Here is a 24977-nt window from a genome sequence, read left to right as displayed (position 1 = left end):
GCTCCAGGCCAGGCAGGGGGACAGGCAGTGCAGCACGCACGGGGGCACAGGAAGCCCCCAGCCCCCTGGCAGTGCCAGGCTGACCCCGTGGGTGGCACAGGGACCCCGTGGGTGGCACAGGGACACCCCTGGGTGGCACAGGACACTCACTTGAGGAAGCTCCAGGCCAGGCAGGGGGACAGGCAGTGCAGCACGCACGGGGGGCACAGGAAGCCCCCAGCCCCCTGGCAGTGCCAGGCTGACCCCCGGGTGGCACAGGGACACCCCGGGTGGCACAGGACACTCACTTGAGGAAGCTCCAGGCCAGGCAGGGGGACAGGCAGTGCAGCACGCACGGGGGCAGGTTGAAGATGGAGCACAGGCTGGGCTCCAGCGCCGTGGGCCGCCGCCGTTGATCATGATCACCTTGTGCACCAGCTCCGGGTACTCGTGCGCCAGGAAGGTGCAGAAGGACACCCTGAAAGGGTTAAAAATGGCCGTGGGGTTGTTATTTAATTATTAATTATACGAATTCGTTATTTTAATTATTAATTATAGTAATTATATTGATTATGATCGCCTTGTGCACCAGCTCCGGGTACTCGTGCGCCAGGAAGGTGCAGAAGGACACCCTGAAAGGGTTAAAAATGGCCGTGGGGTTGTTATTTTAATTATTAATTATATTAATTTGTTATTTTAATTATTAATTATATTAATTATATTGATTATGATCGCCTTGTGCACCAGCTCTGTGCGCCAGGAAGGTGCAGAAGGACACCTGAAAGGGTTAAAAATAACCGTGTCATTGTTGGCTGTCATTATTTTAATTATATAATTATTAATTACATTGGTTATGTTGATCATATTGATTATAGCAATTATATTGGCTCTATTAATTATATTAACAATGTAATTATATTGATTACATTGGTTATATTGATTATATAAAGTATGTAATTCTATTGATTATATTTGTTATATTGATTATATTAATTATATAAAGTATGTAATTCTATTGATTATATTTGTTATATTGATTCTATTAATTAGATTAACTATGGAAATATATTGATTCTATTGGTTATATTGATTCTATTAATTAGATTAACTATGGAAGTATATTGATTATATTTGTTATATTGATTCTATTAATATATGAACTATGTAATTATTACATAATAATAATATGTAAATATTATTAAATATGTAATATGTAAATATTACATAATAATAATATATATATTAATTATATTGAGTCTATGGATTAATCGATTATATTAACGACATTAACTAGGTAATTCTATTAATTATATTGATTATATTGGTTAATTGTTTATATTCATTATATTAATGACATTAATTATGTGCCCCAGCCGGTGCCCTCCAGGCTGCCCAGCCTCGTCCCGAGCCGGCCCCTTCCCCTTTTTAGGCTCTGCCTAATGAGGAGCCCTAATCCCGGCTTATGCTATTTATAGCCCTGGCCTTCCCCTGCCCCGCTGGGATCAGCGGGACACCGAGATGGGCCCAGGCCGGGGGCACCCGGGGCTCCGAATCCCGGGAAAAACGGGATGGAAACGGGATAGGAACGGGATAAAAACGGGATGGAAATGGGATAGGAACGGGAAAAATGGGATAAAGACAGGATAGAAACAGGATAAAACAGGATAAAAATGGGATAAAAAAGGGGATAAATGGGATAAAAATGGCATAAATGGGACAGAAATGGGATAAATGGGATAAAAAATGAGATAGAAACGGGATAAATGGGATAGAAATGGGATAAATGGGATAAAAATGGGATAGGAACGGGATAAATGGGATAAAGACAGGATAGAAACAGGATAAACAGGATAAACAGGATAAAAATGGGATAAATGGGATAAAAAATGGCATAAATGGGACAGAAATGGGATAAAAATGGGATAAACATGGGATAAAAAGAATGGGAACCCCAAACTCCTAAAGTGCAGATTTGTGTCCATTCCCATTTTACGGGATGATCCCACCCCACTCCCCGCCCCTCTCCCGTAGGAGTGCCCGATGAGGATGTTCCCTTCCTTGGGAAACACTCAAACAGATCCCAAGGATTCAGGAGCTCCAAATCCCAGGATAATCCCAAAACGGGAACCTAAAACACCCCTAAACCATTTTACGGGATGATCCCACCCCAATCCCAGCCCCTCACCCGTAGGAGTGCCCGATGAGGATGTTCCTTTTCTTGGGACCACTCGAACAGACCCCAAGGATTCTGGAGCTCCAAATCCCAGGATACTCCCAAAACGGGAACCTAAAACACCCCTAAACCATTTTACGGGATGATCCCACCCCAATCCCGGCCCCTCACCCGTAGGAGTGCCCGATGAGGATGTTCCTTTTCTTGGCGTAGCGCTTGAACACGGCCCTCATGTCCTCGGCCAGCGCGTAGAAGGTGTAGGCGGCGGCCACGGGCGGCGCGGAGCTGCCGCCGTGCCCCGCCAAATCCGGCGCCACCACCTCGTAGCCCAGCTTGGAGAAGAATTCCAGCTGCTCCTTCCAGATGTCCAAGGAGCCGCCGACGCCGTGGATGAAGAACAGCACCACGTCCCCGTGCGTGCCCTTGCAGCTCGTGATGCGCTTCTCGCAGTCCACCGTCACCACCCTCTTGGGCTTGCGCTTGCGGCGCTTGGCCGCGCCGTCCTTGGCGCCGGGCTCCGGTGCTCCCGGCTCGCCGTCGGGCTCGGCCCGAGGGCTCCCGGGGCTGCCGGAGCCGCCGGCCTCGCCCAGGTTCTCGATCAGCAGCTGCCCGTTGCGGTAGAGCGTGATGCGGCGCTGGCAGCGCACGGCGCCGCGCTCCGCGGCTCCCGGCGATCCCGGGGGGTCCCGGGGGTCCCGGGCGCTCGGGGACGGCGTGGCGGACGCGGAGGACGCGGCCGGGTTTCACCTCCAGGAAGGTGAAGCCGTCGCCGGACTCAACGCTGTCCAGCGGCCCCACGGCGTTGGGGGCCTTGCCCAGCAGGCAGCAGAGGAAACCGTCGGTGATGCTGGTCAGCATGGTGATGCCTGGGCGGTGGGAAAGAAGGGGTTAAAATGGGGGAAAAATGGGGGGGAATGGGGGGGGAAATGGGGGAAAATGGGGAAAAATGGGGGGGAAAACGGGGAAAAATGGGAGGGAAATGGGGGGGAAAATGGGGAAAAAATGGGAGGGGAATGGGGAAAAATGGGGGGAAAATGGGAGGGGAATGGGGAAAAATGGGAGGGGAATGGGGGGAAAGGGGGGGAAATGGGAGGGAATGGGGGGGAAATGGGAGAAAATTGGGGGGAAATGGGGGGAATGGGAGAAAAATGGTGAAAAATGGGGGGAAATGGGGAAAAATGGGGGAAAATGGGAAAAAATGGGGGGGGAATGGAGGGAAATGGGAGAAAATGGGGGGCAAATCGGGGGAAATGGGGGAAAATTGGGGGGGGGAATGGGGAAAAATGGGGGGGAATGGGGGGAATGGGACAAAATGGGGAAAAATGGGGGAAATGGGGAAAATTGGGGGGGGAAATAGGGAAAAATGGGGGGGAAATGGGGGAAAATTGGGGGGAGGAGGAATGGGGGAGGAAATGGGGGGGGAATGGGGGAAAATGGGGGGAAAACGTGGAAAAATGGGGGGAAATGGGGAAAAATTGGAGGAAATGGGATTCAGCCCCAATTCCAGCAGGGGTTGTGGCAACGGGAACCTGTCGGTGATGCTGGTCAGCACGGTGATCCCTGGGAAATGGGAAAAATGGGGGAAAATGTGGAAAAATGTGGAAAAATATGGAAAAACATGGGAACATGGAAAATTCCCTATCCTGCTTTTTTTTCTGGGTCACATCCCTGTCCCCTCAAGTTCCCATCACAGCCCTTGGAAAATGAATTTGTTCTGGCTGAAGGAAAAAACCTGTGGAAAAAAAAAAGCCTGTTTGGACCAGAAAATTCCCATTTTCCCAACAAATGTGGAGCGCAGGGAAGCTCCAGCCCCGGGAATTCATTATTTATCCCATAAAAGATAAATATTTACGCCATTAAATAGAAATCTTTATGCCACAAAAGCGAAATATTTATCACATTAAATATAAACATGGCTGCGGTCGGAAGCAGCATCCGAGGTGGGAATTAAAATTTAATTAAAATCCCTCCACAAAATAAACGAAGGAATGGGGGGGGGGGGGGGGTGGGATTATCCCGGCTGCTCCCAAAGCTCCCTGCTGGAATTTAAATCTTTGGGTTTTGGGAATATTCGGGGAAAAGCTGCTGGGAATGGGGGCACGGAGGTCGGGAATGGGTTAATTATGGCTGAGGGAAAAGGAACACGGTGAATTATTGATGGCAGCGGGAAAAGAGAGCGGGAGCCGAGCGCTGATCCCGCGGGATCCTGATCCCAGATCCCATTCCTGCGGGATCCTGATCCCAGATCCCATTCCCACGGGATCCTGATCCCAGATCCCATTCCCACGGGATCCTGATCCCAGATCCCAGTCCTGTGGGATCCTGATCCCAGATCCCATTCCCACGGGATCCTGATCCCAGATCCCAGTCCTGCGGGATCCTGATCCCAGATCCCATTCCCGCGGGATCCTGATCCCAGATCCCATTCCTGCGGGATCCTGATCCCAGATCCCAGTCCTGTGGGATCCTGTTCCCATTCCCACAGGATCAGGATCCCATTCCTGCAGAATCCCATTTCCCATTCCTGCGGGATCCTGATCCCAGTTCCCATTCCCGCAGGATCCCAGTTCCCATTCCTGCAGATCAGGATCCCATTCCTGCAGGATCCCATTTCCCATTCCTGTGGGATCCTGATCCCATTCCTGTGGGATCCTGTTCCCATTCCCGCAGGATCCCAGTTCCCATTCCTGTGGGATCCCATATCCCATTCCTGTGGGATCCCAGTTCCCATTCCTGCGGGATCAAGATCCCATTTCCCATTCCTGTGGGATCCCAATTCCCATTTCTGTGGGATCAGGATCCCAGTTCCCATTCCCACAGGATCCCAGTTCCCATTCCTGCAGGATCCCGGAGATCCAGGCCCGGGATCTGCCCATTCCCGATGGAAATCCAGACAAACCCCCCTGGAATCCCGCAATGAAGGCTGGAAAATCCCCAAATCCAACCTGAGCGGCGCTTCCGGGGGTGAATCCCGACGGGAGCGGACGGTTCTGGGGATCCATCCCAGCCTTGCCTCCCAGATCCCCGGATTCCCAGATCCCCGGATTCCCAGATTCCTGGATCCTTGGATCTCTGGATCCCTGTATTCCTGGATCCCCATATTCCCAGATTTCTGTATTCCCAGACTCACAGATCCCTGGATTCCCAGATCCCTGGATCCCTAGATTCCTGGATCCCTGGATTCCCAGACTCCCAGATCCCCGGATCCCCAGGTCCCTGTATTCCCAGATCCCAGGATTCCCGGATTCCCAGGTCCCTGGGTTCCTGGATTCCCGGATCCCTGGATTCCCAGATCCCCGGATCCCTGTATGCCCAGATTCCCAGGTCCCCGGGTTCCTGGATTCCCAGATTCCCAGATCCCTGGATCCCTGGATCACTGGATTCCCAGACTCCCCAGATCCCCAGATTCCCAGGTTCCTGGATTCCCAGATCCCTGGATTCACAGATTCCCAGATCCCTGGATTCCCGGATTCCCAGGTCCCTGGGTTCCTGGATTCCCAGATCCCTGGATTCCCGGATCCCTGGATTCCCAGATCCCCGGATCCCGCCTCCCCCCGCGCTCCGTGCCCGGGAACAGCCGGGGAGGAAAGGCTGGAAGAGGATCCCGGTGGATGCGGGAAGGCGGGAATGGTGCCGGTTGCCATGGAAACGGGATGGGGGGATTATCCCAACCCCCGCTCCCAGCCTCAGCCCGGCTCCTGCCCAGCCCCTCGGCTGCCCAGGGATCCCGGGATTCCGGGATTTGGGAATCCGGGAGTCTGGGAATCTGGGAATTTGGGGTTTGGGAATCCGGGAATCCGGGAATCTGGGGAATTCGGGGTTCGGGAATCTGGGAATCTGGGAATTCGAGAATCTGGGAATTCAAGACTCTGGGATTTCAGGAACCTGGGAATCCGGGAATCTGGGAATCTGGGAATTTGGGGTTCGGGAATCTGGGAATCCGGGAATCTGGGAATTCGGGGTTCGGGAATCTGGGAATCTGGGAATTCGAGAATCTGGGAATTCAAGACTCTGGGATTTCAGGAACCTGGGAATCCGGGAATCTGGGAATCTGGGAATTTGGGGTTCGGGAATCTGGGAATCCGGGAATCTGGGAATTCGGGGTTCGGGAATCCGGGAGTCTGGGAATCTGGGAATCCAGGAATCTGGGAATTCAGGAATCCAGGAATCTGGGAATTTGGGAATTCGGGATTTCGGGATTTGGGGAATTTGGCGCCTGTTATGTAAGGCTGGGAATGGCAACGAGGCGGGAATGGTGGGATCTGGCTGAGGGATCGAGCCGAGGGATCCTGCTGTGATCCGGGATCCTGCCATCGGGATCTGCCAAAGGGATCCTCCCACCGGGATGGCGCTGCTGGGATCCTGCTGGAGGGATCTGGCCTTGGGATCCGGACATCGGGGGGGGGCACAGGGGACACGGGAATGGGCACTGGGGACTTGGAACCTGGGATTGGGATCTGGGTCTGGGATCTGGGATCAGGGTTTGGGATCAGGGTCTGGAATAAGGATTTGGGATCAGGATTTGGGATCTGGGTCTGGGATCTGGGTCTGGGATCTGGGTCTGGGATCAGGATTTGGGATCTGGGTCTGGAATAAGGATTTGGGATGAGGGTTTGGGATCAGGCACTGGGACCAGCACTGGAACCAGCCCAGCCTCTCCCCCACCACGGGCAGGTTTTCCCGAAATTCCAGCAGAAATTCCAGCCGAGATCCCAGCGGGATCGGCCCCCACCCCCCCCCCCCCCAGCAATCCTTCCTCGCCGTTGCATCACGAGGGAAGGAAGGAAGGAGGAAGGAATGAGGAAGGAATGAGGAAGGAATGAGGAAGGAATGAGGAAGGAATGAGGAAGGAGGGAGGAAGGAATGAGGAAGGAGGAAGGAGGGAGGAAGGAATCTTTTCCCCAGGCTGGGTTTCCAGGACAATTCCCGCTCCTTTGCCCCTCCCGGGCGCACCTGCAGAAATCCGGGTTTTTCCCGGCTCCGGCTCCTCTCTGCCCCACAACATCCCAACCCCCCCTCGCATCCCGGATTTTTTTTTTTTTCCTTCCCGGTGGGAAGAATTCCCGCATTTTCGGGTCACCGCCCCCCCAGCAGCACCTCTGGCGCCAGGACATTCCCGCAGCACCGCAGAGGGGAACGCGCCGCTCACCTCATGGACGGCCGAGGGATTCCGGGCTCCGGGATGAGGAAAAAAACCCTGGAATTGCGCAGAATTCCCGGTGGAAAGCCTGGAATTGCGCAGAATTCCGGGAGGAAAGCCTGGAATTGCGCAGAATTCCCGCTGGAAGGCGGAGCGGGCGATGCCGGGGCGGTGGGAGCAGCGCGGTTCCAATCCCGGTTTTTTTTCCAGGCGTTTTTTTTTTTTTTTTTTTGGGAGGGGGGGGCGGGAGGGAGGGAGGGAACTCCTTCAGCCCCCCCCGAAAATCCCCAAAAATGCCCCAAATGCCCCCGAGTGCCGCCCTTGGCGGCCGTGCCCGCTCCGGGGGCGCTCGGGGCTCGTCCTTGGAGCGGTCGCCATGGAAAAGCCAAAGCCCTCCTGGGGGCGGGACCGCGGCTGACGGACACGGCCCGGGAACACCGGGAACACCGGGGGACACCGGGGACAGGGATGGGGACAGGGATGGAGACAGGGAGTGACGGACACGGCCCGGGAACACCGGGAACCGGGGGGACACCGGGGACAGGGATGGGGACAGGAATGGGGACAGGGAGTGACGGACATGGCCCGGGAACACCGGGAACACCGGGAACACCGGGGACACCGGGAACACCGGGAACACCGGGGACAGGGATGGGGACAGGGATGGGGACAGGGATGGGGACAGGGAGTGACGGACACGGCCCGGGGCCACTGGGAACACCGGGGACACCGGGGACAGGGATGGGGACAGGGATGGGGACAGGAGGGGACACAGGTGGCATTTGGGATGGGGTGGTGGCACTGTGGGGTGGCAAAGGGCGCGAGTGTGGCAGTGCCACGGGCAGTGCCATGAGGGTGGCAGTGCCACCAATGTGTCACACGTGTGGGGGTGCCAGGGGTGTGTCAGTGTCACAAACTGTCACACGTGTGGGGGTGCCAGGGGTGTGTCAGTGTCACAAACTGTCACACGTGTGGCAGTGCCAGGGGTGTGTCAGTGTCACAAACTGTCACACGTGTGGCGGTGCCAGGGGTGTGTCAGTGTCACAAACTGTCACACGTGTGGCGGTGCCAGGGGTGTGTCAGTGTCACCAACGATCTCCCTTTTCCCACCCCCAATCCATTCCCTGGCTCCTGTCCCTCCATCCCTTGTCCCCAGTCCCTCTCCAGCTCTCCTGGAGCCCTTTCAGGCACTGGGAGTGGCTTTGTGGCCTGTCGCGACAGCCTCGGCGACAACCGACAGCCCCCGAGGCGACAAGGCCGCAGTGGCGCCGTTGCCATGGTAACTCCGCCACGACCCCCGGAGGACTACACCCCCCATCAGCCCGCGCGGCGCGGCGCCGGCTGTGATTGGCCGGGAGTACGGAGCCAATGGGAAGCGGCGTTGTTGGCGGGCGGAGCGAAATGGCGGCGCTGGGCCCGGTGTGGGCGCGGGCCGGGGGCCGCAGGTACCGGGAGGGGAAATCCCAACCGTAAAATTCCAAATTAATCCTTTATTCCCTCCGCTCACTCCTTGTTCTGCTTTCGTTTCCCCCAAGCTTTTCCCTGCTGCGAGGTTTTCCCTTCCCGCTGCTCCCAAACGCTCTGGAGCCGCTCCCCGGGAGCTCCGGCGCCGCCGCTCTCCGCCGCGTCCCGGTGCCGGCGTGGGATTTCCAACAAACCCGCGGCAAGTGCCGGGGGAACGAGTACCAGCCCAACAACTGGAAGCGGAAGAAGACTCACGGCTGGATCAAACGGATCAGAACTCCCGGCGGGATCGCCGTGATCCTGCGCCGGATGCTGAAGGGCAGGAAATCCCTGAGCCACTGAGGGAGCGCCGGGAATGCCCCGGGAATGCTCCGGGAATGCTCCGGGAATGCTCCGCGGATTCGGGACGGTCCCGCCGGGCCCTGCAGGGGGAGCCCAGCCCTGCTGGCCCTGTCACCTGCGCCCCTCTGCGGGGTTTGGGGCGCGGTCGCCGCTGCGGTTGTTAAATCACCCTCGCGTGTTTGTTCCAAAGTTTTTAAATTTCTGTTTGTTTATAAACGCGGGGGTGCGGAGCGTGCCGAGATCCCAGCGTGTCGCCTGGAGCTTCCTGCGCTAATTAGGGTGGGGGGTTAATGAGGAGGGGGGATCTGGCGCGAGCCAGGGGCGGATATTTGGGAAGGGCCGGGGGGGGGGCGGTGCAGAATTCGGGGTGGAATTCAGGTTTACTTCACTCCGCCCCATCCTCTGGGCTCCTGATTCCAGCATCACCTCTGGGATGGGATAAAGGGAAGGAGTTCTCCTCCTCCTCCCTGCGTGGCTAATGAGCCGCAGATTAATGAGCCGCCCCTTAATTAACGAGCGGGCTGGCGCCCAAACTACAACTCCCAGCGCGCCCCGCGCCGCGCTCCATCCGGGTCCTCCCGCGCTGCACCCGCCCCGCCCGTTCCGCGCGGCCACTTCCTGCCTCAACCCAACCTTCCCGGAGATGACTGACAGGCGCCGCGCCCAATAGGAGCGCGGCGCTCCGCGGCGCGGGCCAATCGGCGCGCCCGAGGCGGGCGGCCATGGCAGTGGGCGGGCCGGGGCGGCTCCTCCCGGCTGGCGGCGGCGAAGATGGTACGTGAGCCCCCCGCCGCAATGGCGGCCCCGCGCCGGCCCCGCCCGCCCGCCCGCGGCTCCCGGGCCCCGCCGCGCCGCCCGCGGCCTTCACGGGATCGCAGCGGCGGCGCCGCGGCCGCTTGCGGCCTGTAGGGCCCGCGCCCGCCGCGGCCTGGGCGGGGGGTGGCGGGGCTGAGGGGCTGTGAGGGCTGTGAGGGCTGTGAGGGGTTCCCTGAGGAGCTCCCTGAGGGGTGTGAGGGGCTGTGAGGGGTGTGAGGGGTTCCCTGAGGGGCGTGAGGAGCTCCCTGAGGGGTGTGAGGGGCTGTGAGGGGCTCCCTGAGGGCTGTGAGGGCTCTGAGGGGTGTGAGGAGCTCCCTGAGGGGTGTGAGGAGCTCTGAGGGGTGCGAGGGGTTCCCTGAGGGGTGTGAGGGCTCTGAGGGGTGTGAGGGGCTCTGAGGGGTGTGAGGAGCTCCCTGAGGGGTGTGAGGGCTCTGAGGGGCGTGAGGGGCTCTGAGGGGTGTGAGGAGCTCCCTGAGGGCTGTGAGGGGTTCCTGCCCTCAGCGAGGGCGTGAGGGGAGCCCCGGGCGCGGTGCGGGGCATTTGGGGGTGCGAGAGCCCCAGAGCGGGATCTGGGGAGCCCCAAGGCCGGGTTTGGGGATTTGGGGAGCTCCAAAGCGGGGTTTGGAAATTTGGGGAACCCTGAAGCGGGGTTTGGGGATTCGGGGAGCCCTAAAGCGGGGTTTGGAGATTTGGGGAGTCCCAGATTGGGGTTTGGGAATTTGGGGAGCCCTAAAGCGGGGTTTGGGGAGCCCTAAAGCGGGGTTTGGGGATTTGGGGACCCCAGAGCCGGGTTTGGGCTCAGGGTGGGGTTGAAGCCCCCCAATATGGGTTGGGGGCACCCTGAGTGGGGGCTGAACCATTTTTTTTGGAGTGCGGGGGTTCAGGGGGGCACCCTAAAGTGGGGCTGAACCATTTGTCTTTGGGGGGGGGTAATGGGGGGACACCCTAAAGTTGGGCTGAACCATTTCTTTGGGTGGGGGGCAGCCTAAAGTGGGGCTGAAGCATTTGTCTTTGGGGGGGGGTAATGGGGGACACCCTAAAGTTGGGCTGAACCATTTGCTTTATGGGGGGGGGTTTAGGGGTCACCCTAAAGTTGGGCTGAACCATTTGCTTTATGGGGGGGGTTTAGGGGTCACCCTAAAGTTGGGCTGAACCATTTGCTTTATGGGGGGGGGTTTAGGGGTCACCCTAAAGTGGGGCTGAACCATTTCTTTGGGTGGGGGTCCCCCTAAAGTGGGGCTGAACCATTTGCTTTATGGGGGGGCTTAGGGCTCCCAGCCCTGGCATCACGCTGGGAGTTTTCTGTGGGAAGGGAAAGCCTGGAGCTGCCCAAATCCCGGGAATTTCCCCTCAGTGCCTGGGTTTGGGGCTGGTTGGATGGACACGGGTCCTGCCGGCGTTCCCTGAGGGATTTTGGGAATTGTGCCTCCCCAGGCAGATTTCCTGAAGGGGCTCCCGGTGTACAACAAGAGCAACTTCAGCAGGTTCCATGCGGATTCCGTCTGCAAGGCTTCCGTGAGTGCTCCGGGGCACGATCCCAAATCCCGGAATTCCCAAATCCCGGAGTTTCAAATCCTGGAATTCCCAAATCCTGGAGTTCCCAAATCCTGGAATTCCAAATCCCGGAGTTCCCAAATCCCGGAATTCCCAAATCCCGGAATTCCCAAACCCTGGAATTCCCAAATCCCGGAGTTCCCAAATCCCAGAATTCCCACATCCTGGAATACCCACATCCCAGAGTTCCCAAATCCCGGAATTCCCAAATCCCGGAATTCCCAAACCCTGGAATTCCCAAATCCCGGAGTTCCCAAATCCCAGAATTCCCACATCCTGGAATACCCACATCCCAGAGTTCCCAAATCCCGGAATTCCCAAATCCCGGAATTCCCAAATCCCGGAGTTCCCAAATCCCGGAATTCCCAAATCCCGGAATTCCCAAACCCTGGAATTCCCAAATCCCGGAGTTCCCAAATCCCAGAATTCCCACATCCTGGAATACCCACATCCCAGAGTTCCCAAATCCCAGAATTCCCAAATCCCGGAATTCCCAAATCCCGGAGTTCCCAAATCCCGGAATTCCCACATCCCAGAGTTCCCCAGTACCAGAGTTCCCCAATCCTGGGATTCTCAGTGTTCTCAGATCACAGAATTCCCCAATCCTGAAATTCCCAAATCCCAGAGTTCCCCAATCCTGGAGTCCCACAGTCCTGGAGTTCCCCAGTACGAGTTCCCCTGGAATTCCCAAATCCCGGAATTCCCAAATCCTGGAATTCCCCATCCCAGTATTCCCAGATTCTGGCTTTCCCAAATCCCGGAATTCCCAAATCCCGGAATTCCCAAATCCCGGAGTTCCCCAGTACCAGAGTTCCCCAATCCTGGAATTCTCAGAGTTCCCAAATCCCAGAGTTCCCAAATCCCAGAATTCCCCAATCCTGGAATTCCCAAATCCTGGAGTTCCCCAATCCCAGAATTCCCAAATCTTGGTGTTCCCAAATCCCAGAGTTCCCAAATCCTGGAATTCCCCATCCCAGTATTCCCAGATTCTGGCTTTCCCAAATCCCAGAATTCCCAAATCCCGGCATTTCAGAATCCCAGAATTCCCCTATCCTGGAATTCCCTAATCCTGGAGTTCCCCAGTCCTGCAGTTCCCAAATCCTGGAATTCCCAATCCCAGCATTCCCAAACCCTGCAATTCCCAATCCCAGCATTCCCAAACCCTGGAATTCCTCAATCCCAGCATTCCCAAACCCTGGAATTCCTCAATCCCAGCAATCCCAACCCCTGGAATTCCCAATCCCAGCATTCCCAGCATTCCCATCCCATCTCTCGCCGTTCCCGTTGCAGAACCGCCGGCCCTCGGTGTACCTGCCCACCAGAGAATTCCCCTCGGAGCAGAGTGAGTTTTCCCGGGAAAATCCCGCTTTGGACCCGCCTTCCCTGGGAGATCCCGGAATCCCAGCGTCCCCTCTTCATTCCCAGAATTCCCCCTCTTTATTCCCAGAATTCCCCCTCTTTATTCCCAGTATTCCCTCTCTTTATTCCCATTTTCCCTCTCTTTATTCCCATTTTCCCCCTCTTCATTCCCCTTTTCCCCCTCTTTATTCCCATTTTTCCCCTTCAATTCCCAATTTCCCCTTTAGTAATTCCCAACTTCCCCCTCTCTTTATTCCAAATTTTCCCCTTTTTTATCCCAAATTCCCCCCTTTTTTATTCCAAATTTTCCCTCTTTTTAGTCCCAATTCCCCCTTTATTTATTCCCAACTTCCCCTTTATTTCTTCCCAACTTTCCCCTCCCTTATCCCAAATTTCCCCCTTATTTATCCCTAATTTCTGCCTTTCTTGATTTCCAGTTTTCCCCCTTTATTCTCAATTTTCCTTTTCTTTATTCCCATTTTTCCCTTTCTTTATTCCCAAATTTCCCTTTATTTATTCCCAATTTTCCCTTTCTTTTTTCCCATTTTTCCCTTTCTTTTTTCCCATTTTTCCCTTTATTCATTCCCAGTTTTCCCTTTCTTTATTCCCATTGTTCCCCAATTCTCCCCCTGACAATTCCCAGTTTTCCCTCCCTCCTTAACCACTCGAATCCTCCTAAAACCTGGAATTCTTTCCGTGTTTTTCCCCGGAATCGTTCCCAGTTATCGTGACAGAGAAGACGAACATCCTCCTGCGCTACCTCCACCAGCAGTGGGACAAAAAGGTGACCCTGGGCTCCCAAAATTCCCGCTTTTCCCGGGAATGTGGGGTTGTTTTTCCCGGGAATTTGGGGTTGGTTCGTGCCAGGAGCCGTTCCCGTGGGAATTCCAGGCGGGAAGCCCCGGGGTGGCTCTGCCTCTGGAAATGAGGGGAAGTCAGGATTGGAGGGAGGCTCGGGTTGGGAATTCGGGAATGAGAGGGTTTGGGAATGTTGGGGTGTGGGAATGCTGGGATTTGGGAATGAGAGGGTTTGGGAATGTTGGGGTGTGGGAATGCTGGGATTTGGGAATGAGAGGGTTTGGGAATGTTGGGGTGTGGGAATGCTGGGATTTGGGAATACGGGGATTTGGGAATGCTGGGATTTGGGAATACGGGAAATTGGGAATCCCAGCATGTGGGAACACCAGGGATCCCCCTGCTGGGAGTCTCCCTGTGGAGTTCCCCTGGAATCCCCTCAGAATTCCCCAGAATCCTCCTGAAATCCTCTGGAATTCCCTGGAATCCCCCAGAATTCCGCAGAATCCCCCTGGAATCCCCGGAAATGTCCCAGAATCCCCTGGAATCCCCCGAAATGCCCTGGAATCCCCCCAAAATCCTTCCAAAATTCCCTGGAATTCCCCAGAATTCCCCAGAATCCCACTGAAATCCCCCTGGAATCCCCCAAAATGTCCCAGAATCCCCCTAAAATTCCCCAGAAATCCCCGGAATCCTCCTAAAATCCTCCAGAATCCCCCGAATTCCCTGGAATTCCCCAGAATCCCCCTGGAATTCCACTGAAATCCCCCTGGAATCCCCTAAAATTCCCCGGAATCCCCCGGAATCCCCTGGAATTCCCCAGAATCCCCCTAAAATCCCCCAGAATCCCCCGGAATCCTCCTAAAATCCCCCGGAATTCCCTGGAATTCCCCAGAATCCCCCTAAAATTCCCTAGAGTCCCCCGGAATCCTCCTAAAATCCCCCGGAATCCCCCGGAATTCCCCGGAATCCCCCGGAATTCCCTGGAATTCCCCAGAATCCCCCTAAAATCCCCCAGAATCCCCCGGAATCCTCCTAAAATCCCCCAGAATCCCCCGGAATTCCCTGGAATTCCCCAGAATCCCCCTGGAATTCCACTGAAATCCCCCAGGAATCCCCTGAAATGTCCCAGAATCCCCCGGAATTCCCTGAAATTCCCCAGAATCCCCCGGAATTCCCTGGAATTCCCCAGAATCCCCCTAAAATCCCCCAGAATCCCCCGGAATCCTCCTAAAATCCCCCGGAATCCCCCGGAATTCCCTGGAATTGCGTTGCAGAATGCGGCCAAGAAGCGGGACCAGGAGCAGGGGGAGCTGGAGGGGGAGAACTCGGCTCCGCCGCGGAAGATCGCCCGGACCGGCAGCCAGGACATGACCGAGGACACTTAAAAACCCCGGGAATCCGGGAATTCCCAAGGCTCTTCCCGCTTTTTGCGCCTCCCCCACCCCCGCCCCGCCCCGCCGGGAATTCCCGGGATCCGCCCTATTTATTTGGGATTTGCCTCGTTCCCGCTTCCTGTTTTGTATTTATGGAATTTCTATGGAGAGGGAGAGTTCATCCTTAGGGGCCCTCAGCCCCGGAATTCCCGTTTTTCCTGGGATTTGCTCCTGAGATCTCATTCCCAGAAATCCACTTTCCCTGGGATTACTTGGATCTGACCCTGTGACATCCCAGAATTCCTTATTCCCAAAAATCCCCTTTTCCTGCCATTTATTCCCTTCCCTGAGTTCCCTTTTTCCTGGGATTCCTTGGATCTGCTCCTTGTGAAATTCCAGGATAACTTTTTTTTATTTTTCCACCCCAAAATTCCACTTTCTTTGGGATCTCCTCCCTTCCCAAAAACCCCCTTTTCCCGGGATTCCCCACATCCCCTCCCTGTAAAATTCCAGGATTTTTTTTCCCTTCACTTCTCCCTGGAGAAATTCCCAGGAATCCTTTGGATATTCCCAACCCAACCACGACTGTGAGGCCTTTCCCGTTTTTCCAGAAAATTCCCAACCCCTTCCCGGGCTCCCATCATGGCCGGAGCCGATCCCTGGGAATTTGCATCCCGGGATTTTTTTGGGGCTGGATCCAGGGATTTTTTTCCCCCTCCCTCTGGCAAAGCCACCACCGTCGATCCTTAAATCCCGATTTTTTCCCCCGGGAACGGCCGGATCCTCTCCGAGGGATCGCTCGGAATTCCCAGGGCACGGAGCCGGGAGCGGACTGGGAGCGGCTCCGGGCCCGGATCCGGGAGAATCCCGGCTGGAATTGGGGAATCCAGGCTGGAATTCCGGGAATGCGGAGCCCATCCTCGCTGGGACTGAGACGATTCCCAGCCAGAGCCTCGGCGTTCCTGGAGAACCTCGGCAAAGGACGAGATTATCCCAAATTTCCAGCTGCTTTTCCACGGGGAGCCCCTTCCCGCGGGAATCCCGCGCTTCGGAGCCGTCCTCCCTCCCCTGGCTGGCAAATCCGCAGGGATTTTTCCAGGAGATTCCCAAAACAAATTCCCGGCTCTGACTCTGGGAGGGTTCCTGCCGCCCCTTCTCCCGGGAAATCCCGGATCCGCCCTCGGAATTCCGGGCTGGGAAGGGCCAAAATTCCTCCAGAAGCTCGGGAGGAGCAGGACGCGGCTCCCGTCGGAATTCCCGGAATTTGGGACTGGAATTCAATCCGGAACTTTGGCTCTGCCTCCGGTTTTCCCGTTGTTTTTGGTTTTTTTTTTTTGGTTTTGTTTGGTTGGTTTTTTTATGGAAGCGACTTCAGAATTCCTGGAATGCGGTGTTGGGGGGGGTGGGGGGAGGGGAAGGAGAAGCGGAATTCCCGGGATTTTGGTTTTAGTGGGATTTCCAGCTGGAAAACTCCGGGAGGAGCCGGATTTGAGGAATCTCCGGAAGGAATTCCGGGACTCCAGGAGAGGAGGGCGGATCCCGGGGCTCCAGAGGCTCGGGAATGTTGTTCATTAAAGAGTTGGCACTTCCTGCTGGAATTCCCGCTGTTATTCCCCCTGGAGAAGGGGCTGGGAGCCTCAGGAATGGGGATTCATCCCGGGAAAAGCAGGCCCGGGGAATTCCAGGGGAAAGGTTGGGATTGGCCGGAGCCGGGACGGGTTTGGGATCTCCGGAGCGTCGGGATCCCATCCGGGATTTGGGATCCCTGGATTTGGGGTTCTCATCCCACCCCTGGATTTGGAATTCCTTCTCTTCCCTCATCCCATCCCAAATTCCCAATATCCCTGGATTTGGGATCCCTGCAGTCTGTCCTGGTCCCATCCCTGGATTTGGGGTTGGGATTCTCTTTCCATCCCTGGATTTGGGATTCTCATCCATGGATTTCTTTGGGATCCCTTGAGTGTGTCCTGATCCCATTCCAGGGATTTGGGATCCCTGCAGTGCCTGAATCCCATTCCAGGGATTTGGGATTCTCATCCATGGATTTCCCTGGGATCCCTGCAGTGAGTCCTGTCCCCATCCCATCCCGAATTCCCAACATCCCTGGATTTGGGATCCCCCTTCCCCCTCTCCTCCTCCTCCAGCTCATTCCCAGCTTTCCCTGGAATTCCAGGAGCTCTTCCTCCCCCCCCCCCTCAATCCCATTCAGGAAATCTGGAAAATTCCCGGGAAAATCCCCTCCTGCCCCTTCCTGGTGCCTTCCAAAATTTCCCAAATTCACCAAATCCCGGGATTTTCCTGGGTTTTTTTTTTTTTTTTTCCCAGTTCCCTCCTCTTCCTCATCCCGGGATTTTCCCAGCACCCAAATCCCAGGATTCTGCTCCCAAACACCCCCAGGGCTTGGAATTCTCAGAATTCCTGGAATTCCCAGAGCCCGAATTCATCCCGAGCTCAATCCTGAATTTCTTGGGAATTTTCCACCCAAATTTGGCCATTCCCAAACCCCGGGAAGCTCCGTCATTCCCAGCTCTGGGATTTCCCCTTCAAATCCTTCCATTTCCACCCAAAATCCGGGATCACAGAACTGGGAAAAACCTGGCATTTCCCAAAATTCCTGCAAAAATCCCAGATATCCATCGGAATTCTTTTTCTGGGATTTCTTTTCCAACAATTCCACATTTTTATAAACAATAAATTGATGGAATTTTGAGGATTTAATCGGATTTTTCCATCCTTTCCTGGCTCCTGGGAATGCTGCTCTGGATCCTGGGGCCTAATTAGAATATTGAAATATGCTAATCAGATGCAGATGAGCTGTCGAAATAAATTTCTTTTTTATTGCGGATTTTACAAAAATAAATTAAAAATAAATAAATTAAACCCCCCTCCCCCCCCCCCCCCATTTTCCTTCCTTTCCCGGAATTCCCATGGAATTCCCACTCCAAGGGAAAAAAAATCAAAGGAAAAACCATTCCCGAATTTTTCTCCCCTCCGAAATTCCAGAGATTTTTTGGGGGTTTTTTTGGGAAAGGGATGAAAATTCCCCGGATTTGGGGCTTTTCCCTCTGGGAATTCTCCGCTCCGGAGGGAAATGGGATCAAAGCCATTCCCGGGTTTTTTTGGGATGGGCAGAGGGGGAAAATCCCGTGGGATGAGGGAGGGAAGATGGGCTGGAGCCTCCTGGAATTTTGGGGTCTCGGTTTCCCGGAATTCCCAACGTTCCCAGGGCTCCCTTTCCCGGGATTTGCTCTCCGGGATATTCCAGGGCAGGTGGGGGGGATTGGGATCCTCCTGCATCCACGTTCCCAAATCCCCAATTCCCAAATCCCCATTCCCAACCCCAAATTCCATTCCCAAATCCCCATCTCCAACCCCAAATCTCTGTCCCCAATCCCAAATATCCATCCCAAATTCCCAAATCTCCATCCCCACGTTCCAAAATTCCATTCCCAATTCCCAAATTCCATTCCCAATTCCCAAATCCCCATCCCAAATTCCCAAATCCCCATCCCCAACCCCAAATCCCTATCCCCAACCCCAAAGTTCCACCCCCAAATCCCATTCCCAATTCCCAAACTTCATCCTCAATCCCAAATCTCAACCCCCCATCCCAAAATCTGTCCCCAGTTCCCAAATCTCCATCCCCAATTCCCACATTCCCCGATCCCACCGGGATTTTTCCCACCCCCGAGCGGGATCACGGAGCTTTTCCCTTGGCAATCCCGGATTTTCCCGCCCTTATTGCTCTGGAAAATGGCTTCGATTTGGGATCCCACTTCCCAAAAAAAAACCCAAACCCCCAGATTCCATGGATTCTTCGAAATTCCATGGATTCTTCGAAATTCCACAGGTTCTCTGAAAGAGGAGGGGGGGAAAAAACCCCAAAAAAATTCCAACCTGATTTTTGGGAAGAGGGGACAGGAGGAGACTCGGGACCACCCCCCTCCCTTTTCCCGGTTTTTTCCTCTTTTTCCCAGATTTTTCCCCTTGGGAATGGATGTCCCCAGGTGCCACCAACCCCGCGAAGCGAAGCAGGGAAAGGAGGGAGCGCATTCCCATTCCCGGGAGCGCATTCCCAGCAGGGATCCCGCTGGAAAAGCCGATCCCGGGAATCTCGGGAATCCCGGGAATCCCGGAATTCCTTCCCGCGGCAGCAGCGAAGCGGCTCCCACCCCCTCCCGCATTGTCCCTCCCCGTGTCCCCTCCTTGTCCCGCCCTTTATTGCGACAGAATTCCAGGGAATTCGGAGCTGGAGCCGGGAATGTCCCGCTGGGATTTGGGATTTGGGAGAAGCGGCACCGGCGGCGGGATCGGGGCTGGGATTTAGTGCAAGAAACGCTGCCCATGCACGGCATTCCCGGGAAACGCGCCCCCATTCCCAGCTGCGGGACTCCTGGGAAGGATCTCCGGGATCCGGGATTCGGGATCGGGGGGAGCGGCGGAGCACGGCTGAGGCACGGCTGAATCGGGCTCGTCCCGGGGATCCCGGGAATTCCAGGAATTCCCGGAGCGGGATGTGGCTCCCGGAGCATCCAAAGGCTGGAGCGCGGCGTCTCTGGGGTAAACTGGGAGTGTGGGAGAGTTTGGGATGCTCCAAAAAACCGGGATAACTGCTCCCGGTGCCCCTGGAAACCGGGATAACTGCTCCCGGTGCCCATGGAAAACCGAAATGCTCCAATAAACCGGGATAACTGCTCCCGGTGTCCATGGAAAACCGGGATAACTGCTCCCGGTGCCCATGGAAAACCGGGATAACTGCCCCCGGTGCCCATGGAAAATCGGGATAACTGCCCTCGGTGTCCATGGAAAACCGGGATAACTGCTCCCGGTGTCCATGGAAAACCGGGATAACTGCCCCCGGTGCCCATGGAAAACCGAGATGCTCCAATAAACCGGGATAACTCCCAGCCGTGCCCATGAAAAACCGGGGTAACTGCCCCCGGTGTCCATGGAAAACGGGGATAACTGCTCCCGGTGCCCCTGGAAAATCGGGATAACTGCCCCCGGTGCCCATGGAAAACCGGGATAACTCCCTCCGGTGAGCCTGGGAGGTTTCAGGATGCTCCAGCCGCACCGGGATAACTCGCGCCGCGCCCCCGGTACCGGGGTGTTCCAGCCGTACCGGGATTTCGCCGCCTCGCCGCTCTCAGGCCTCCCCCGCTGTCCCCCCGCGGGCCCCGGGGCGGTGGCGGCGGCTCCGCGCGGCGGGGCCGGGGGGACCCGGGGGGACACAGCCCGGGGGACCGGGGGGGACACGGCGGGACACAGCACAGAGCACCGGAGCGGAGCGCGGCCCCCGGGCCCGGCCCGGCCCCGCGGGCGAGCGGCGGCGAGAGGCTCCCGACGGCCACGGCCGCGCGCAGCAGGCACCGGGCGGCTCCCGGAACCGCCGGAACCGCCGGAGCCCCGCTCAGAACCGGGCACCGCCGCTCTCTTCCTCCTCCTCCTCCTCTCGGTTCTCCGGCTCCCCGTGCTCCCGGAGCTCCCGGAGCCCCGGTCAGAACCGGGCACCGCCGCCCTCTTCCTCCTCCTCTCGGTTCTCCGGCTCCCCGTGCCCCCGGAGCCCCGGTCAGAGCCGGGCACCGCCGCTCTCTTCCTCCTCCTCCTCTCGGTTCTCCGGCTCCCCGTGCCCCCGGAGCTCCCGGAGCCCCGCTCAGAGCCGGGCACCGCCGCTCTCCTCCCCCGCCCGGCTCCTCCCGACCCCCCGGAACCCCCGGAGCCCCCGGTCAGAGCCGGGCACCGCCGCCCTCCTCCTCCGCCCGGTTCTCCGCTTCCTCCCGCGCCCCTTCCTCGTTGAGATGCGACTTCCCGGGCCCCGCGTCCGCCGAGGGCCCCGCCCGGGGCTGCGGGGACGCGCCGGCCGCGCCCCCGTTGGCCCCGAGCCCTTCGGACTTGCCGAAATTGAAGAGCTTGCCGGGGTTGAAGGGCTTGGTGGGCGACTGCACCTTCTCGGTGCCCGCGTCCCGCTTAGTCTCGGGCGATTTGAGGAATTTGAAGCTCAGGAATCCCGGCAGTTTGTTCTCGCTGCCCGTCGGCGACTGCGGCGACCTGGCGGCGGCGGTGCCGGCCGCGGCGGCGCCCCCGGACAGGAACTTGCCCTGCAGGGGGATGATCTGCTTCAGCTTCATCACGTTGTTGGTGGCCAGCAGCGAGCTGGGCCGCTTGGGTTTGTCGGGGCCGTGCGCGGAGGAGCCGCCGGAGCTTTTCCCTTTGGCCGGGCCCTTGTCGTGCGCCGGGTCCTGCCCGGTGGCCTCGGCCTTGGTGGCCTCGTCGCGGCCGGGGTCGCGCTCGCGGCGCGCCTGGAGCTCGGCGTGGCGCTGCCGCTCCTCCTCCTCGCGCTTGCGGCGCTGCTGCTGCTGGAAGTGGTGCTGGGCCTGCCGCTCGTGCTTCTGGGGACAGCGACGGGGACATCGAGGGGACACCGGGCGTGGGGCACAGCCAGGGGACACCGAGGGGTCACAGACAGGGCACAGAGGCAGGGGACACCGAGGGGACACCGGGCGTGGGGCGCGGCCCGGGGACACCGAGGGGTCACAGGGCACAGAGGCAGGGGACACCGAGGGGACACCGGGCGTGGGGCACAGCCAGGGGACATGGAGGGGACAGCGACAGGGACATGGAGAGGACACCAGGGGACAGCCAGGGGACATCGAGGGGACACAGCCGGGGGATATTGAGGGGATAGAGACAGGGGACACTGGGCATGAGGCGCAGGCAGGGGACATCGAGGGGACAGAGCCAGGGACATGGAGAGGACACCAGGCGTGGGGCACAGCCTGGGGACATCAAGGGGACACAGCCAGGGGACATCGAGGGGACAGAGGCAGGCGTGGATCATGGCCAGGGGACATTGAGGGGATACATCAAGGGGACACCGGGCGTGGGGCACGGCCAGGGGACACATCCAGGGGACGCTGGGCACGGGGACACCCCTGGGGCACATCGAGGGGACACGGGGCATGGGGACACCCCAGGAGGGCCACTGGCCGTGGGGACACCTCGGGGAGCACAGTGATCCTGGGGACACCTTGGGGACCCTTGGGGACCCTTGGGGACACCTTGGGGACACTTTGGGGACCCTTGGGGATGCCTTGGGGACACCTTGGGGACCCTTGGGGACCCTTGGGGACACCTTGGGGACCCTTGGGGACCCTTGGGGACACCTTGGGGACCCTTGGGGACGCCATCCCGGCGGGACCCACCTTGAAGGCCTCGCGGCGCTGGTATTCCAGCTTGGCCATCTCCTCGGCCACCCAGGCGGGGATGTCGGGAATGGCCACCTGGATGACGTACTTGAGGAGCAGGGCGAAGTGCTGGGGACACACGGGGGACACGCAGGGGACACACAGGGGACACACCTCGGCATCCCCGGCATTCCCAAAATCCCATCCTTTCCGACCCAACTGGGGACCCCAGACCCCGGGGGTGACCCCAACTCCGCTGACCCAACTGGAGACCCCAGACCCCAGGGTGACCCCAATCCCGCCGACCCAATTGGGGACCCCAGACCCCCAGGGTGACCCGGGCTGACCCCAATCCTGCCACCCCAGACCCCCGGGGTGACCCCAATCCTGCTGACCCAACTGGGGACCCCAGACCCCTGGGGTGACCCTGTGCTGACCCCAATCCCACCAACCCCAGACCCTGTGGTGACCCCAACTCCACTGACCCAACTGGAGACCCCAGACCCCCGGGCTGACCCGGGCTGACCCCAATCCCACTGACCCAACTGGGGACCCCAGACCCTGTGGTGACCCCAACTCCACTGACCCAACTGGAGACCCCAGACCCTGGGGTGACTCCAGGCTGACCCCAATCCCACTGACCCAACTGGAGACCCCAGACCCCCAGGCTGACCCGGGCTGACCCGGGGTGACCCCAATCCCACCGACCCCAGACCCCGGGATGACCCCAACTCCACTGACCCAACTGGGGACCCCAGACCCCCGGGGTGACTCCAGGGTGACCCCAATCCCACTGACCCAGCTGGAGACCCCAGACCCCAGACCCCCGGGCTGACCCAGGCTGACCCGGGGTGACCCCAATCCCACCGACCCCAGACCCTGTGGTGACCCCAATCCCACCGACCCAATGGGGGACCCCAGACCCCCGGGCTGACCCGGGCTGACCCGGGGGGGCCCGGGCTGACCCCAGCCCCCCGGCCCCGCTACCTCCAGCACCACGACGGAGACGATGGCGCCCTCGGGGCTGAGCCAGGGGCAGAGGCGGCGCAGCTGCCCGCACTGCGCCAGCAGGTAGCAGTTCACCACGATGGCCAGCACGCCCATGGCCTCCATCACCTTCTGCGGTTAATGAATGCGTTAATTGGGGCGTTATTTGTGCGTTTATTGAAACGTCTTTTTTTTTTTTTTTTTTTTTTTTTTTTTTTTTTTTTTTGTGAGGTGGGATTAGGAGAAAGGTAAAGCAGGTTTAAAGTTTTAAAAGGGCGTAAAGAAAAAAGTTTTTTTGTAGTAATTAAAAGAAATTTGAATAGAGATTAAAATTTAAATATAAATATGTCGGTTAAATATTTAAATAGAAATAGTAATTAATAGAGCAATAAGAATTAGAATAAAATTTAAGTATCAGTAATATTTAATAGTAATAGTTAATAATATTCTTTAATGGTGATAATATCTAATAATATTAATAAAATAAAATGTAATTAATAATATATAATAATAAAATAATTGATAACACAGAGTTATAATTAATAATTATATTAAATAATTATATTTTAAAATATATTAAATATTAATGTTCAATAATTATATTTTTAATGTGTGCCAGCTGTCCCCATGTCCCGCTGTCCGCACTGTCCCTGCTGTGTCCCTGCTGTCCCCATGTCCCCAATGTCCCCACTGTCCCCGCTGTCCCCGTGTCCCTGCTGTGTCTCTGCTGTCCCTGTGTCCCCACTGTGTCCCCACTGTCCCTGCTGTCCCCATGTCCCCATGTCCCCACTGTCCCCGCTGTCCCTGCCGTGTCCCCTGTGCCTGGAGCCGTCCCCACTGTCCCCACTGTCCCCGTGTCCCTGCTGTCCCTGTGTTCCTGCTGTCCCCACTGTCCCTGCCGTGTCCCCGTGTCCCCGGTGTGTCCCCTGTGCCCGGTGCCATCCCCACTGTCCCCGTGTCCCTGCTGTCCCCACTGTCCCCGCTGTCCCCATGTCCCCATTGTCCCCACTGTCCCCGTGTCCCCCCTGTCCCCCTGTGCCCGGAGCCGTCCCCACTGTCCCCATGTCCACACTGTCCCTGGGTCCCTGCTGTCCCCACTGTCCCTGGGTCCCTGCCATGTCCCCTGTGCCTGGTGCCGTCCCCATTGTGTCCCCATGTCCCCGCTGTCCCTGCTGTCCCCATGTCCCCACTGTCCCCCTGTGCCCGGTGCCATCCCCACTGTCCCTGCTGTCCCTGCTGTCCCCACTGTCCCCGTGTCCCCCCTGTCCCCCTGTGACCAGAGCCGTCCCCACTGTCCCTGTGTCCCTGCTGTCCCCACTGTCCCTGCTGTCCCCATGTCCCCATGTCCCCACTGTCCCCCTGTGCCCGGAGCCGTCCCCACTGTCCCTGCTGTCCCCATGTCCCTGCTGTCCCCATGTCCCCACTGTCCCTGCTGTCCCCATGTCCCCCCTGTCCCTGCTGTCCCCATGTCCCTGCTGTCCCCATGTCCCCCCTGTCCCTGCTGTCCCCACTGTCCCCACTGTCCCCCTGTGCCCAGAGCCGTCCCCACTGTCCCTGTGTCCCTGCTGTCCCCATGTCCCTGCTGTCCCCATGTCCCCCCTGTCCCTGCTGTCCCCATGTCCCTGCTGTCCCCATGTCCCCATGTCCCCATGTCCCCCCGTGCCCGGAGCCGTCCCCACCTGCCAGTGGCCGATGCTGGGCACGCGCTGGCCGAAGGGTCTCTGCAGCCCCGTGCAGAGCTTGAAGGCGTCGCTGCGGATCTCGATGACGTTGTTGAGCAGGGCGCAGGCGGCCGCCAGCGGGAAGGC

At 57.6% G+C, this 24977-nt stretch overlaps 5 protein-coding genes across 5 annotated transcripts in view; 2 read left to right on the top strand and 3 right to left on the bottom strand.

Moving 5' to 3' along the window:
- Positions 1-520: 520 nt before the first annotated feature.
- ABHD8 (abhydrolase domain containing 8) lies at positions 521-7154 on the bottom strand. Its single transcript, XM_053999118.1, is given in 4 exon segments — positions 521-611; positions 2324-2845; positions 2847-3018; positions 7106-7154. Coding segments are annotated over 3 exon segments (777 nt in total). The 5' UTR covers positions 3011-3018; positions 7106-7154.
- A 1274-nt stretch (positions 7155-8428) lies between these two features.
- On the top strand, positions 8429-9339 carry MRPL34 (mitochondrial ribosomal protein L34). The gene is made up of 2 exons (XM_053999554.1): positions 8429-8737; positions 8828-9339. Exons 1-2 carry the CDS (start codon positions 8661-8663, stop codon positions 9096-9098), a joined length of 348 nt encoding a protein of 115 aa, XP_053855529.1. The 5' UTR covers positions 8429-8660; the 3' UTR covers positions 9099-9339.
- Positions 9340-9803: 464 nt separating this feature from the next.
- On the top strand, positions 9804-16596 carry DDA1 (DET1 and DDB1 associated 1). Its single transcript, XM_053999557.1, has 5 exons — positions 9804-9872; positions 11349-11429; positions 12759-12810; positions 13550-13611; positions 14900-16596. The coding sequence occupies exons 1-5, from the start codon at positions 9870-9872 to the stop codon at positions 15008-15010; spliced, it is 309 nt and encodes a 102-aa protein (XP_053855532.1). The 5' UTR covers positions 9804-9869; the 3' UTR covers positions 15011-16596.
- Positions 16597-18562: 1966 nt separating this feature from the next.
- Positions 18563-20499, bottom strand: LOC128819336 (uncharacterized). Its single transcript, XM_053999451.1, has 2 exons — positions 18654-20499; positions 18563-18574 (listed from the first exon to the last, which is right to left on the bottom strand). The coding sequence occupies exon 1, from the start codon at positions 20010-20012 to the stop codon at positions 18696-18698; it is 1317 nt and encodes a 438-aa protein (XP_053855426.1). The 5' UTR covers positions 20013-20499; the 3' UTR covers positions 18563-18574; positions 18654-18695.
- A 225-nt stretch (positions 20500-20724) lies between these two features.
- ANO8 (anoctamin 8) overlaps positions 20725-24977 on the bottom strand; it is a 15581-nt gene continuing 11328 nt past the window's right edge. Inside the window, exons 15-18 of the mRNA XM_053999375.1 lie at positions 24849-24977; positions 23170-23301; positions 22201-22311; positions 20725-21387 (exon numbers count right to left, since the gene is read on the bottom strand). Coding sequence (XP_053855350.1) covers positions 20725-21387; positions 22201-22311; positions 23170-23301; positions 24849-24977 — 1035 coding nt within the window. The remainder of the gene's footprint in view (positions 21388-22200; positions 22312-23169; positions 23302-24848) is intronic.

The sequence above is a fragment of the Vidua macroura genome, chromosome 26 (genome assembly GCF_024509145.1).
Source record: "Vidua macroura isolate BioBank_ID:100142 chromosome 26, ASM2450914v1, whole genome shotgun sequence".
Lineage (NCBI taxonomy): Eukaryota > Metazoa > Chordata > Aves > Passeriformes > Viduidae > Vidua > Vidua macroura.
This window is presented reverse-complemented; position numbering and strand designations above follow the sequence as displayed.

Coding starts and splice junctions, on each gene's coding strand:
- MRPL34 (XM_053999554.1), top strand. CDS start 8,661: ATGGGAAGCGGCGTTGTTGGCGGGCGGAGCGAAATGGCGGCGCTGGGC. Junction 8,738..8,827: donor GCGCGGGCCGGGGGCCGCAG/GTACCGGGAGGG, acceptor GTTTCCCCCAAG/CTTTTCCCTGCTGCGAGGTT.
- DDA1 (XM_053999557.1), top strand. Junction 12,811..13,549: donor AGAATTCCCCTCGGAGCAGA/GTGAGTTTTCCC, acceptor AATCGTTCCCAG/TTATCGTGACAGAGAAGACG. Junction 13,612..14,899: donor ACCAGCAGTGGGACAAAAAG/GTGACCCTGGGC, acceptor ATTGCGTTGCAG/AATGCGGCCAAGAAGCGGGA.
- LOC128819336 (XM_053999451.1), bottom strand. CDS start 20,012: ATGGGCACCGGGGGCAGTTATCCCGATTTTCCAGGGGCACCGGGAGCA.